Source organism: Alligator mississippiensis, chromosome 16 (genome assembly GCF_030867095.1).
Source record: "Alligator mississippiensis isolate rAllMis1 chromosome 16, rAllMis1, whole genome shotgun sequence".
NCBI classification, from domain to species: domain Eukaryota; kingdom Metazoa; phylum Chordata; order Crocodylia; family Alligatoridae; genus Alligator; species Alligator mississippiensis.
In genome coordinates this window covers 11,472,378-11,487,057 of record NC_081839.1, presented here as the reverse complement: position 1 = coordinate 11,487,057, position 14,680 = coordinate 11,472,378, and the positions used below count along the sequence as shown (strand labels likewise).

The window sequence follows — 14,680 nt, the reverse complement described above, 5'->3', positions numbered from 1 at the left end:
CTATCCTGAGCCTTTGTTGGCAAGGGTGGCACAAACAAACAGTCTGGAGATCACATAATGGAAAGGCATGAAGTAGAGACCTGGATTTATAGTGCTATTGTATTTGACATATAAATCAATCAATGGGATGCAGCTGTGAAACAAGCAAATACAATCCTAGGGTATATCAGGCAAAGTATTTCTAGTAGAAACAGGGAGGTATTCATAACATTGTAGAAGGAACTGATATAAATCGCAGCTGGAATAATACTGTATGCAATTCCAGTCCCTCAAGTTCAAGAAAAATGAATTAAAAGTGAACAGATGTAAAAGAGGATTGTCAGGATGACTGGGGGAATGGAGAACGAGAGGATATTAGAACAGCATAGTTATTTTAGTCTGGCAACACAAAGGCTGAAGGTGGATATGAATGCTGTCCATAAATATATTCAGGAGGGTAAACACTCAGGAGGAGAAAAGAAGAGCTTTTTAAGCTAGAGAGAAATGTGGCATTAAGAAACATGGGTATAAAACTGACCATGAATTAATTTAGGCTAGAAATGAAAAGAAGATTCCTAACCATAAAGGACAGTAGCATTCTGCAATAGTGTTCCACTTATGAAAGAAGCCTGACTACCAGATTATGAAAAGAAGAATCTGATGTGCTGTCTGTGAGAGGGGCTGTCAGGATCATCGAAGAGATCTTTTCTAGCTCTATGTTCTCCATAAATTCAAGACAGAAAAGACAGAGAACCTGTTTGCCAATATGTAGAAAAGTACTTTTTTCCCCAATTGACAAGACATGAGACCCAAAAATACCCTGAGTTCTGGTTAATTCACTTTTATTGAACAATTTGCAGACTCAAGTCTTACTAAAAATATTTAGCAGAAAAGTGCTACGTGTACTTATTTATGTGTTTATGTTAAATACCATAATTGGGTTGGTCTAATAAAAGATATCAAATTCACCCAAGGAACCTTGTCTGTTAAATACCATGACATTTTGAATCGCGTTATCTCAGTGCCAACTGGATTTCATAGTGAAGATAAAGAATTGTCCCTTCTCTTGGAAACTGCATTCTGGTGGATGCTCAAAACTAAAATGTACAGTTCACTTCTTCAGAAAAGCAATTATTTCAACATCTACTTCCGAGATGCATTGCAAACACAACGCTGCACTATTATAGAAAATGTTCTATGGTGAATTTACCTTGCCAATATCTAACATGTCATTGTAGCTGAGAAGAGCCACAGGAATATCAATCTCTTCATACTGACTCCGATTACCTCCTGGAGGAACCTGAAAGTCAGAAACAACTGGGTAAGAACAGAATCTCTAACTGGATTTTTTTTAATGGAGGATTAAAGGCTTGAGCTCCATTTCCAACATTTGGAAGAGATTCTGAAAATAACAAGACATAGCAATCTTCTGGCATTATTACTGAAAGGAAAAAATAACCAAACACATTAATGAAAGGGGGGCGGGGGGGCGGTCAGCAGACATAACACTTATTACGTGCTGAGGCTTAAAAGCATAATGAAATTGAGTAGATAGATGATGCACAGTGATATTACAGCATAATTTAGACCTCTCTGTATCAAAAACAACCCAGATAAATCATGGATAACTCTGATATGGAAAACAACAACTTATTTTAGGTTACACATCTGCCTTCTACCCCAACAGGATTAATTAGCTCCACATTAACACAGTGCTTAGTGTCCCCATGAGGCAGCCACTCCAGGTCCCCATCACAATTCTACAGCTCTGGGATCATGAGCACAATAGACGTGACCTGCCTTTTATAAATTAGGTTTGCAAGTAAGCTGTTGCCATTTTGTGGGAGACTACAATCCTTCCAATTTGGCTTTTCCAAACAGATTCACTCAGTTCTCAATTTCCTCTCCATTGCCGGGGAGAGGGAAACCAAGGAATCTGCAGAGGTGGCAATGTGAGGTTGCCATTTGATGTTTAGTGAGTGACAAAAGCCAAGGTTTGAAAGTCCCAGTACAAGAGGGAGCAGGATACTAATCAGTTTTCAGGCACCAGGTGGACAACATGATCTTACTATAAAAGACCTGTCGCAGATCCTGACCTGAAACACCTCTATCAAGCTGTGCTTTGTTGCCACCTCAGGGGCAGATCCTAGGCAATCTGAGAACAGCAATGGGGGAAGGAAGAGGAGAACCATAACAGCCCTGGAATAGGCTCTTAAACAGGCCCAACCAGAGTGCCAGAATGAAAGGTTTGGAGGATCCAAACCTGCATTCTCTCAGCACCATGGCCTGAGTGAAGGGGAGAGGCTGAAGCATCGGGCTCAGAGTGTAGTAATCAATGGCTCAATGTCTAGCTGGCAGCCAGGATCAAGTGGAGTGTCCCAGGGATTGGTCCTGGGACCAATTTTGTTCAATATCTTCATCAGTGACCTGGAAGATGGCATAGAGTACACCCTCAGCAAGTCTGCAGATGACACCAAGCTGGGGGGAGTAGTAGATACACTGGAGGGTAGGGTTAGGGTTCAGAGTGAGCTAGACAAATTGGAGGATTGGGCAAAAAAGGAATCTCATGAGGTTCAACAAGGACAAGTGCAAAGTCCTGCACTTAGGATGGAACAACTCCATGAACCGGTACACACTGGGGGCTGGCTGGCTGGGCAGCAGCTGCAAAAAAGGCCCTGGGGGTTACAGTGGACAATAAGCTAAATAGGAGCCAGCAATGTGCCCTTGTTACAAAGGCTACCGCCATACTGGGCTGCATTGGCAGGTGTGTTGCCAGCAGGTCAAGGGAAGCGATTCTGAGGTCCCTTCCAACCCTAATTTTCTATGATTTTATGACTCCTGCATGCCCAGCTACAGAATCTATTGATGAATGGCAATTTATCAAAACTACAGCATCTTCTCTAAAATGCCACCCAGTTCTCCACCCATCCCCAAACACTGCTTGCACCCACTATGCATCCAAGGTGATGGCAACCCTTGTTGGCAGGCATTCCCAGCCAGGGGTGGGGGGAAATGAGTTTGCTCATCTTACCGTTCTGTGTTAAAATGGCACTGACAGGGTGTGCAGTGTGCAAGTCCATTGCCAGTAAACATTTCTAATTAGGGGAGCTGCAAGTGAAAACATTCAGGCCCCATGTCTGAGAGTAGTTATAGATTGGGGGGGGGGGGGGTGAGGTGAGGTGAGGTCACAACTAGTCTTCACCTGGTTCACCCTTCAAAACTAGTCTTCACCTTTTTATGGCCACTAGTGGTGATCCTGAAAACGAGAATTTGCCTGACCTCCATGGCTGCTACTGTGGTATTGTGGAGCTTTCAAAGGAAATTTTCCTGGAACCCTGCTTGAAGGCATTCAGAGTGGGCATGGGTAAAACCTGTTAGCATCTTACAGCTTTCAGCTTCTTTATGGCACTAGAGACAAATTTAACCATTACCTTTCTGGTCCTTTGCTTTGGGACATTCAGAGTTTGTGAAGTTTCAAAAACCGTTTATACCTCCTGTGCATCAGGTATCCAGGTTGTAGCCGTATTGATCTACAGGAAGAGATCAGGACTTGTAGTAGAGATGATAACTTTTATTAGACCAACAAGATTTTTGCAAATAAATGTCTTTAATTGCAAGCTTTCAGACACAAACACCCTTCATCAGGCATTGGAGAAAAGACTATACAAGTTCTCCTGGGTAGAAAAGAAAGTTCATGTGTCAGAGGATTTCACAGAGGAGTCAATAGATGGAAAACTCCTCTGGGCAGTCTGCTCCGAGGAGTCTTCTGAACTGACTGCCCAGCAGAGTTTTCCATCCAGCAGAACTTTTACAATCTTTTCTCTAATGCCTGATAAAGGGTGTTTGTGCCCGAAAGCTTGCAATTAAATAATTTTTTTTGGAAAAAGTCTCATTGGTCTAATAAAAGATATCTCTACTACGAGTCCTGCTTGCTATTTATACCTCCCAGCTTTCAGTCTATGCATAGTCGTTGTTGTGGGGCTTACATTTCATTTAAGAAGCCTTTTCTTTTTTTGACTATGCATAAGGAGGCCATCCCCTCCCACTGACCTCTCAACCCCCTCCCCCCTTCCCCCACTCCCACCTGCAAGGAAGCCAGTGAGCTAGGAGGGAAAGAAAACTAACTAGCAGGATTGCACTGTACTTCCTCTATACCAGTGTTTCTCAACCTGTGGGTCGTGACCCATAAGTGGGTCACAAGAACATATGAAAGGGTCACGAACAAACATTAAAAATGGATCAACAAACTTTAAAAATAGATTCTCCTTTAGAGGAGAAAAACATTGAAAACTGTGGCTTTTCCCTTGGAGGCTGGCAAAATTCCAGCCTGCAAGGGGCTGCTTGGGGCCCTCCATGCCCTACACACACCCCACTGCCTCACACACCCAACCCCTGCCCCACACACTGCAGAAGGTAGGACCTGGGGATGGGGGGGCAGCAGGTAGGGGGTGAGGGGTATTGAGTTGGGACTGGCCATTGATATTTATGAATGGGTCCTGGTACAAAAAAGGTTGAAAACCACTGCTTTATACTACCCCTCCTGTTGGCTGATCTTGTATGTGAAAAAATACAGCAGCCACAATGATACCCCTTTCCCTATCATGTTGTAACCTTTATCCCAGAGAACCTTCAAGTCTATTTTGTGATAGGGTCCTGGAAACAGAGCTTCTCCGCTCGCAAAAAATGAACAGCAACACGGAGAAAATGGAGAGCAAAAGTTCTGTTATTCATTACTATCACAAAAATATTTCCCTTCCCTCACCAATGTGGTAACGCTTAAAGCACTAACAGAGAACCCAAGCCAGATTTTAAATAAAATATAAAGCACAAATTATTAAAATCTCCTTTCAAAGAGTGGTCATGAGTTTGTAATGCATGATGTATAAAGAATGAAAATACAGAGAGATACACCCAAGGCAAATATCCAATGTTTACATGTTACAGAAGCTGCAAAATTCGTACACAGGAATCTGTAGCTCGGTCCCCCAACAAGACGATATTCTGCTGTGGTTTTCTATACCAGTACTGTCCCCCACCCCAGAGGCAAGCATCTTGAAGAAAGCTGGCACAAAGATGTCAAAGGGACAACTGGTTTCTGGAGCTATGTGGATTTCTACAGACTGATCTGAGTGGTGAAGCAGCAAACAGTGAAGGAGCCCGAGACCTAGGCCATTGATGGATATTACAATTAAGCCATGATTAACTGTTTTATCACATCCTACATAATGACCTGGCCACATATTTAATCAATTAATGGTGTGATAAAATAAGGAACAAGCCACAAAGGTATTGCACAAAAAGTGTAATAACTTAGTGATTGGCTCCTATCAATTTAATTGAACAGGTGTCTAGCTTCTGGAGCACAGGGAACCCTTTCAAGACTCCCATATGTTCTAGAAGCTGGAAACACCACTCAGCTAACTGGGAGCTGGGGCTCCCAGCTGGGGGAAATGCACTATGTGCTCCCATGGCTGGGAGCCCTGGTTAGACGACTGGAGCTTCCAAGCTGGGAAACGGAGGAAGAGAAGCTTGCTACTTGATCAAGATCGAGCTCCCCCTGCACTGGTGATACGGCACAATGGGATCTAATGTGGGATCCCACATTGTGCCTCCTGCCATGCACATGACGCATTGCTTGAAGTGCAATTGTTGGGATCCTGCATCAGATCCCATAGTGCCTTTACTTTAAGGTATATCAGAGGCCCTAGTGGAGTACATTTAATAATCAGAGAAATCCCACCACACTCCATGCACGGTAAGCACCAGAGACCTGTGTTCATTTCTATCCTCACAAACAGTATTAAACAAAGATTTAGGAAGGAAAATGGTATAAACTTGAGAAAAAAACAGTATAATCTAAGCATCCACCCTATGACTTTGAATCACATTCTTCACCCAAGTGCACACAATTCTAGGGAATACCCCAAACCTAATTCCCCTCAATAAAGGAATTTTGTTTTTAAGCTTTGAACAGCATACATTTGGTTTACTAACCAAAAAAGACAAGCTTGTTAAACAAGAGACATGTATTGTCTTTTTTGATACAGTTTTACACTGATGTCCAGGGATCTGCGTTTCCCATTTGCTACAGAAAAATGCAAATTTTCCCCTTTAAAGGAGAAAAATGCAGGAAACTGAAGGTTTCTCCTTGCAGGCTGTCACAGTTCCAGCCTCCAAGGGGCTGGAGGAGGGTGATGAGAGGCAGGGAGCACCATGTGCATGTACACACACGCGCATTGCTAGCAATACAGCCCCAGGCAGCCTGGTGAAGAGCAGCTCCCACAGCTGCCTTTAGGCAAGTTGAGAGTGGAGAGGGTGGCGTAGGCCATGTGTGGGAAGTGGGAACAGACACAACCTGTGAGGAGATTGAGGCAGCAGCTTGTGCAGAGCCTGCACAATGAGGGAGGGAGTGGGGCGGGGTTGGTGGCTGGGGGCACTGCCCAGCCAGGGCAGTAGGCGGTGGCCAGGTGGAAATGCGCGGCCCGGTTGTGGAATGGGATGTCACCACAGGCAGCTTGGCTAGGGTGGCTCCCTGCTGCTGTGCACACTCGTGGGGAGGGTTCAGGTGCCAGAGCTGACACGTTGGAAGGTAGGGTGGTAAAATGTCTCTCCAGATTTCTGCACCCATAGCAGGGTTGCAGCCTGGCTGGACCAGCACTGGGCAGAAGCCACCTCCATGTCTGGTGCAGGAGGACAGACCACGGCAGTGAAACTCATTGCTGCTTTTGCCGCTGCAAGCCCTGCGTCAACTGTGCTACCATGGGTGCCAAAGTGAGGTGCCCTCTGCTTGCCATTGCAATAGCAGAAGCTTGTGCCTCCTCACTGTGGTGGTGGGCAGGGGGCACCTCACCATGGCAGTGCGGCTGGTGCAGATTTGTGGCAGCAGCAGTAGCAGCGAGTCTCGCTGCCCCACACCACACTCCAACACTGGTTTCTGCCGGCTAGGCTGCGAAGGCAGCTCCTGTTCGGTGCCAGTTTAGCCAGGCTGCAGCCCTGTGCCCCACTGGGCGTAGAAATCTGGAGGGAGGTGAATATCTCCCTATGCTCCCCACACAAACATGTCACCTATGGTTGGGTGCCTTCCCCTACACACACACTTGGGAGCTGGAGCCTGGGGGTGGTGGGCAACTGTACCCCCACAGCAGGGCTGCAGGTCAGGAATGAGAAGCACCCCAGGCTTGCTGCCGTCTCCTCTGCTCCTGGCCGAGCTGAGGTGGGGCCCTGTCCTGGGGTGCTGGGATGCCTCTGCTACCAGCCATGATGCCCTGGGCAGTAATCCTTGCTGCCCACCCTAAGGCCAGCTCTGTCTGCAAGTCATGGCTTGGAAGTGAGGGGCGCCTGCATATCAGGGCTGCTCAATGCCACAAAGCAGTGAAGGAGACAGCCACAGCTGTCCACCATATTCTGGTGAGTGGAGGGGGCAGGGGGAGCTCTGATTTTCCATAATAAAAAAAAAAAAGTCAAATGCCAAAATATATAGGTATTTAGAATTAATTTTATATGAATCTATTATAATGACTGAGGTACTGGTAAGCTTCCAAATTGCAAATATATCAGTAAAACATCATGCTCAACCGATATCTATATAGATATAGATATATAAATAGTGGTGTTTCATTTTAATCATGAAAAAAAGTGGATTTGTGGGTTGGGTTTGTTTTTGGTTTTGTTTTTTTAAATCAGAGAATTTTGGATTTAACAGAGAAAACCAAGATTCCTGCTGATGTCCTATCCTCTTGGCCAGCACCTTGGCAGTGTTGGAAACAGTTTTCCATGGCATCGCTCATGAGAAGGGCTTGCCAACTGTCACTTGAAAGATGCTGTTTCTGCAGTGTGATACCTACTTGAAAGCCTCTGGGTCTTGCTTCAAATCACCAGGCTTCTACAACAGATTCCCCACTGGCCTCACCTATATTGTATTTAGGCAAATCCAAAACAACTCAGACTTCAAGACAACCTCCTAATAATTAGATTCTATACATAAAAAAATTGATAAATTTGTTATAATTTTCCAAGAACAGATCCTAAATATAGGAGGGTCATCTTAAATTTGTTGTCCCCCACCACTACAGCAGGGAAAGCAGTGGAAGAGGTGGTAGAGGAGGCAGTAATGAGATAAGGGGTCAAGCAGCCTGGCCCCTGCTCCTTCCTGCTTGCCCCCATTCTCCCCCACTTCATTCATAGAAAAATAGGAATAGAGGGGACCTCAAGAGGTCACCTAGCCCAACCCCCTGCTCAAACCAGGACTATCCCCACCGAGATCATCTCAGCCAAAGCTTTGACTAGCTAGGTCTTAAAACCTCCGAGGATGCAGAGTCCACAACCTCTTGGGGTAACCTGTTCTCCACTGCTTTACTACCTTCTTAGTGAAAAAGTTTTTCCTAGTATCCAACTTAAACTTCCCTTGCTGCAACTTGAGACCACTGCTCCTAGTTCTGTCATCTGAAAGGATCTGGGTTTTCCATTTCCCATGGAAAAATGGAAAAAAAAAAATGGATTTTCCCTTTTACCAAAGAAAAACTTCTGGAGGGACTAGATGTATTTAAATCTGCAGGTCCTGATGATCTCCACCCCAGAGTGCTGAAGGAACTAGCAGGGTCATTGCAGGACCTCTGGCACAGCTCTACGAGCACTCATGGTGCTCGGGTGATGTGCCAGAGGACTGGAAAAGGGCCAGTGTGGTCCCTATCTTCAAAAAAAGGAGGAAAGAGGACCCAGGAAACTATAGGCCCGTGAGTTTTACCTCAGTCCTGGGGAAGCTTTTCGAAAGAATTATCCTGGTACATGTCCAGGAAGGGCCAGCACAGGAGGCTATGTTCAGGGGCAACCAGCATGGGTTCCTTAGGGGCAGGTCTTGTCAAACCAGCCTGGTGGCCTTCTACGACCAGGTCACCAAGTCCTTGGATGCAGGTGTCTTAGTGGATATAGTCTTTCTGGACTTCAGGAAGGCCTTTGACATGGTCTCTCTCCCCATTCTCAGTAAGAAACTAGGAGACAGTGGTGTTGATGCCTACACGGTCAGATGGGTCACTAACTGGCTGGAGGGCTGCACCCAGAGGGCGGTGGTGGATGGGTCTTATTCGACCTGGAGGGATGTGGGCAGTGGGGTTCCCCAGGGCTTGGTCCTCTGGCCCGCACTATTCAACATCTTCATCAGTGACTTGGGCGAGGGGGAAGAAAGCACCCTGCTCAAGTTCGCAGATGACACTAATATGTGGGGTGAAGTGGGTACGCTAGTAGGAAGGAACAGGCTGCAAGCAGATGGAGACAGGTTACAGGGGTGGGCCAAAGAGAACAGGATGGGGTTCAACACTGACAAGTGCAGGGTAATGCACCTAGGGAGGAAGAACCAGCAGCACATCTACAGGCTGGGAAACTCCCTTCCCGCCAGTGTTGAGACAGAAAAGGATCTTGGAGTCATTACTGATGCCATAATGAACATGGGCCGACAAAGTGGGGACGCGGTCAGGAAGGCCAACCATACCTTGTTGTGTATCCACAGATGCATCTCAAGCAGGTCCAAGGAGGTGATCCTCCTCCTCTATGCGACACTGGTCAGGCCGCAGCTGGAGTACTGCGTCCAGTTCTGGGCGCCGCACTTCAGGAGGGATGTGGCCAATCTGGACAGGGTCCAAAGGAGGGCCACCCGCATGATCAGGGGTCAGCAGGGCAGGCTCTACAAGGAGAGGCTGAGGGACCTGAACCTGCTCAGTCTCCAAAAGAGAAGGCTGAGAGGGGATCTAGCGGCAGTCTACAAACTAGTCAAGGGGGACCAACAGGCATTGGGAGAGTCCCTGTTCCCCCGAGCACTCCCAGGAGTTACAAGAAACAATGGACACAAGCTGGCAGAGGGTAGTTTCAGGCTAGACGTTAGGAAGCGCTATTTCACTGTCAGGGCGGCTAGGACCTGGAACCAGCTTCCAAAAGAAGTGGTGCTGGCTCCTACTCTGGGGGTCTTTAAAAGGAGGCTGGACAAACATCTGGCCGGGGTCTTTTGACCCCAGTACTCTTTCCTGCCACGGCAGGGGGTCGGACTAGATGATCTCCTCAGGTCCCTTCCGACCCTACCAACTATGAAACTATGAAACATGGATTTTTCAATTTAACAGAGAAACCTGGATTTTGCTCTTTTGCAAAGAGCTCTGTGCAGGTTGGCAGAGCTCTAGCCAGGGGGAGTGGGAAGAGGCGGTCAGGCAGGGGACACCACGTGCACTTACGTGCAAATGGCCACCAGGCAGGTTAGAAAGCAGCTCCCGCAGTCAAGTCAAGTCAGGCCGGGGGTTGCGGGGGGGAGGAGGAGGAAACAATTGAGGCTCCCATACAGAGGGAGTTGGGCAGGACCAGGGTTGGGGCTGGGGCTGCTGCCCAGCCTGGCAGTGCATAGGGCTTGGGGCCACAAGCACCCACAGGGCACCAGTGGGGAGCAGGACAGGGCTGCGGGAGGCTCATCCGGGGGGCAGGGGGCTAGCTCCCCACCACTGCATGCACTCACGGGGGGGCGGCGCACATGCCCCCCAGATCTGTGCACGGAGCAGGGTGCGTGAGGGCTGCCTGCTGCAGGCTCAGGTTCCCTGCCCTGCTGCCCTCCCCCAGGGCCTCCACTCTGAGGAGGACAAAGGGCATGTTGCCAGGGCAGCACGGGGCTTGCAGCAGTCACGAGCTTCCCTGCCTGGCCTGCCAGACCCCCAAGGGAAGGCAGATGCCCCAAGGGAAGGCAGTGGGGCGGGGAGCCCGAGCCCACACCCACCCCACGCACAGATCTGGGTGGCACGTGACCCCCATCCCCCAGGGAGTGTACACAGTGGTAGGGAGCTGCCCCCCCCCGCCCCTCCCCAAGCCCACAACGGGCAGCCCACACCCGCCCCCCCCCCCAACGGGTTCCACTCTGGCCAAGCTGCCGGGGGTGGGGGGGTGGGGGGGGGAAGCTGGGCTCTGCTACACTGCAGCAGCCGCTGCCTCCTGCAGACATCAGCTGGGGCTCAGGTGCTGCTGTGGGGGGCAGGGGGCTGCGGACCCAGGTCACTGGCCCCGTAGCTCTGGCAGCTGAGGTTCTGCTTTGGCAGGGCGGGGGGGGCAGGGGTAACAGCAGGGCTCGGGGGCTGTGGCTTGGGAAGAGAGGGCCCTGGACCTGGATCCTGGTGAGCTAAGGGGGCAGGGGAGCTCTGATTTTCCATGATAAAAAACCCCATATCAATTACTAAAACATACAGGTACTGGGAATTTATTTTATTATAGTGATTGAGGCATTGGTAGGCTTCCAAACTGTGAAAACCAGGACCCCAAGTCATCTGCCACCACTAAGAATTGCCTACACCCCCTGCCACCTGCCCTGTACCTGGCTCCCCTGCTATCTCCTGCCCTGGCCTCTCCCACCACAACCTCTGCTCCCACGTGCCCTCCCCTCCCCTGCCACTTAACTTCATTCTGGCTTGGTCCGAAACCTGTATGCCTAACATCAACTGTCCCTTTAGAGCAGCTCCTGGGTGGCACTGGCACTGGTTTATCAGGGTGGTTTTGGTGGAACTCCTTCAGCACGTTAGGGGCATGGATGTATTCTGCAGATTCCTGTGTGCAGTCCTCAGGGTAATATCCCTCCCATTTAACAAGGTAAATTTCCCCCACATCCACTTTGAAACTAAGATTTCATAGGTGAGGTATTTTCTTGTCCCTCAACTGTCACAGGGGGTGGTAGAAATTGGGGCTAGTGAAGTCCTTCCCACACTATAAATCAGAGGCAGGCAAAATACAGCCCATGGGCCAGATTCGGCCCACCAGACCATTCTATTCAGTCTGCGGGGCCCCTAAAAAAGTTAGTAAATTAATATTTATTTTCTTCTGACTGCCCATCAAAGCTGACAGGAGCCAGGGGCAGTAGGATCCAGGGGGAGCCCTCAGCAGAACTGAGCAGCCCAGCCTCACCCCACCCCCAGGCATTTCACTACCTTCCTGCCCCCACTGCTCCTGCCACCACATGGCTCCTGACTGCATCCCTGGACTGGGGAGCACAGGGCCATGCTGGTGTGTATGTGCGTGTGTGTACGCACAGGCAGGAACAGTGTGTGTGTGTGAAAGCAAGAGCAGTGCAAGTGTGTGCGCACGTGCACGCAGGCAGGGACAGTGTGTGAGTTCATAGGCTGAGTCCTACACGCACACCCCACCATACACATGCACCCCCCCCCCTCGCACTGCCATATATGCAGTTGAAATTCATATGCCATTGGGTTGATCTGCCAGCTAATGGAATAAGGTCCTAGGAAGTGGTGGTCCAGGCTTCATGAGGACTAACTGGTATGAAGGTGTTCAACAAAGTCATTCTGGTCCATGAAGTAAGCAGACCCTGGCTGGCAGCATGGGTCCACCTTTTCCTTATAATCTTCCTTTGCCTTTTTGAGGTGTTGTTTCAGTACTTCTTGAACCTAATATGTTGAATCAATTCCATAGCTGTTGGGTTGATGGATCCTATGGGTAGTGCTGGGTGAAACCAAGGGTAGTAAAAAACTGCCTGGTCTAGGAGTACTCAAAATTTTTATATGCAAATTCTCAGTAAGGTAGACCAATGGTCTTGCTGGAAGTTCAAGCAGTAATGGAGGTACTGCTTGAAGATCTGATTTGATTTTTCAACTTGGGCATCATTCTGGAGATAAGAGGCAGAGGAGAGGTAGGTGCAGACTCCCAGTGGCCATAGGGCTTTACGCTAGAGCCAACAGTCAACTGAAGTCCGATGAAAAACGATCTGGAAGTCCATGGAGTTGTACCACATGAAATTAAATGGACCATTGGGTAAGCTGATCTGTCATAGTCAGAATCACACAAAAATTGTTCAAGCCTGCTGGCTCCATGATGGAAATCTAGGGCAACAGCAGCCCACTGTCAAGGTGGCAGTGGGAAAGGTTTGGAGGAGCCTCACGTCTTCTGAGGAAGCCTTTTAGTGCAAGCACATGTCACAGGAATAGACAAAGGCCTGCACTGTCTGTGCAGCTACAACCACCAGAAATAATGAGAGGTGAGTGAGTATGGGTTTTTGTTCCATGAGGTCCTGCCAGCGGAAAGTCATAGCTTAGACAAAAAACATATGATAGTCAACCTAGCAGAGCCAGGGGTAGTGAGATCTTTTCCCTAGTAAACATAACCCCATCCTAATGCAATATTTCTTCTTTATGGAGATGGGCTGGTCTTTTGGGGCTCACTCTTCCCTAGTGGTTGCACAGGGTAGATCCAAGGGTAATGTAACACTAATGAAGTTTGGGGCTTTAGGAAAGGGCTAGCTTCTGGAATGTCTTGTGAAGAGTCTGTATCATACTCAGCTGTTTGGGAGAGAGCACCTGCCTTCCCACTTTGAGGCCCACACTGGTATGTTACCTGAAAGTCAAACAGTGTGGGAGGGGAAAACCCATCAGAGATGCCTGTGGTTAAAAACTTTGGCTTTCTGAAAGTATTCCAATTTTTTGCGGTTGCTAAAGACCTGAATTGTATGATAACTTCCTTTCAGGTGATGCTGTTAGTCTCCAAAGTCCACTCTAATGGCAGTCCAAGATTTCTTAGTTTTGTTCTGCTGGAAAGAGCCTGGAGAAAAAGGCAGCACACGAATGTAGTGTCTGCTCTGGGCCCTTTTGTTGAGAGACTAGTGTGCCATTTACTATGCTAGAGGCAGCTGTTTCCACCACAAAGCCAAGGCTGGGTCTGGGTGAGCCAAAACTGGGGCTGAGGTAGGGTTAGCACACACCCCTGTTTGGCTAGGACCCTCCCAGATTCCATAGCCCTGTCCCAGCTGGTTGGTCTGAAGTCCCAAGCCAGAGTCCAGCAGGGAGGTGGAGCAGTATGGTATGCCAGGCAGGTGGCTGGGCAGGCACTGCTGCTCCTATGCAGGAGCAAGACAGGCAGACTGGAGCAGGCACCACCCTGCCTGCACATGGCACGTCCTTGGGCTTGCACAGCAGAAGGGGTGCCTGCGTGGCTGCCTGCCTGGTGCACCATGCCACCCCACTTCCCTGCCAGACTCTAGCCTGGGACTTTTGACCAACCTGCTGGGACCAGGCTATGGAATCCAGGAGTGTCCCTGCCAAACTGGGGTATATGGTCACTATGCTAAGGTAAAGTATTGCTTCAGGTGCTCAAAGACAGGCTAGGCCTCAGCAGACGAACAGAACTGAATGTTTTTATAAAGCAGGATGGTGACAGGGGGGTCATTACCTGGGCAAAATTGGTGATGACTTGCTCATAAAAATTTGTGAACCCCAGAAATCTCTGGAGTTCCTTGACATTTTAGGGTGCCCTCCACCTGCAGACTTCCTGTACCTTCCAAGGCTCCATTTCCAGACCTTCTAGGAACATAATAAAGGCAAGGAACTCAGCAGAAGACTGGCTAAATACACATTTTTCAAGCTTTGCCGCTGAAAATGGGCTGAAAAGTGGCTGCTGTACTAGTTAGCCCAAACAGTATAACCAGGTACTCAAAATGTCCATACAGATTCAGAGGGCCATTTTCTATTCATTGCCAACCCTTACTTTAACCATATTGCATGCACCAGTGAGATCAAGTTCTTTAAACATGCAGAGAGTTTTTAGATGATCTTGTAGCTCTAGGATTAGAAGTAAGGGGTAACGATTTCATATCCCTTTCATTTCATAATGATTTCACACAGTGATTCAGTTCAGGGTCCAGTAGTCCACACAGAGACCTTCCATCTTTCTCCTTGAAGAA

The 14,680-nt window shown here is 48.5% G+C and overlaps 1 protein-coding gene across 3 annotated transcripts in view; it reads right to left on the bottom strand.

Annotated features, from left to right (window-relative positions):
* SPPL2B (signal peptide peptidase like 2B) overlaps positions 1-14,680 on the bottom strand; it is a 157,300-nt gene that overhangs the window by 88,649 nt on the left and 53,971 nt on the right. For all 3 annotated transcript variants that reach the window (XM_014599846.3, XM_014599847.3, XM_059719606.1), the window contains exon 4: positions 1,190-1,279. In XM_014599846.3, coding sequence (XP_014455332.2) covers positions 1,190-1,279 — 90 coding nt within the window. The remainder of the gene's footprint in view (positions 1-1,189; positions 1,280-14,680) is intronic.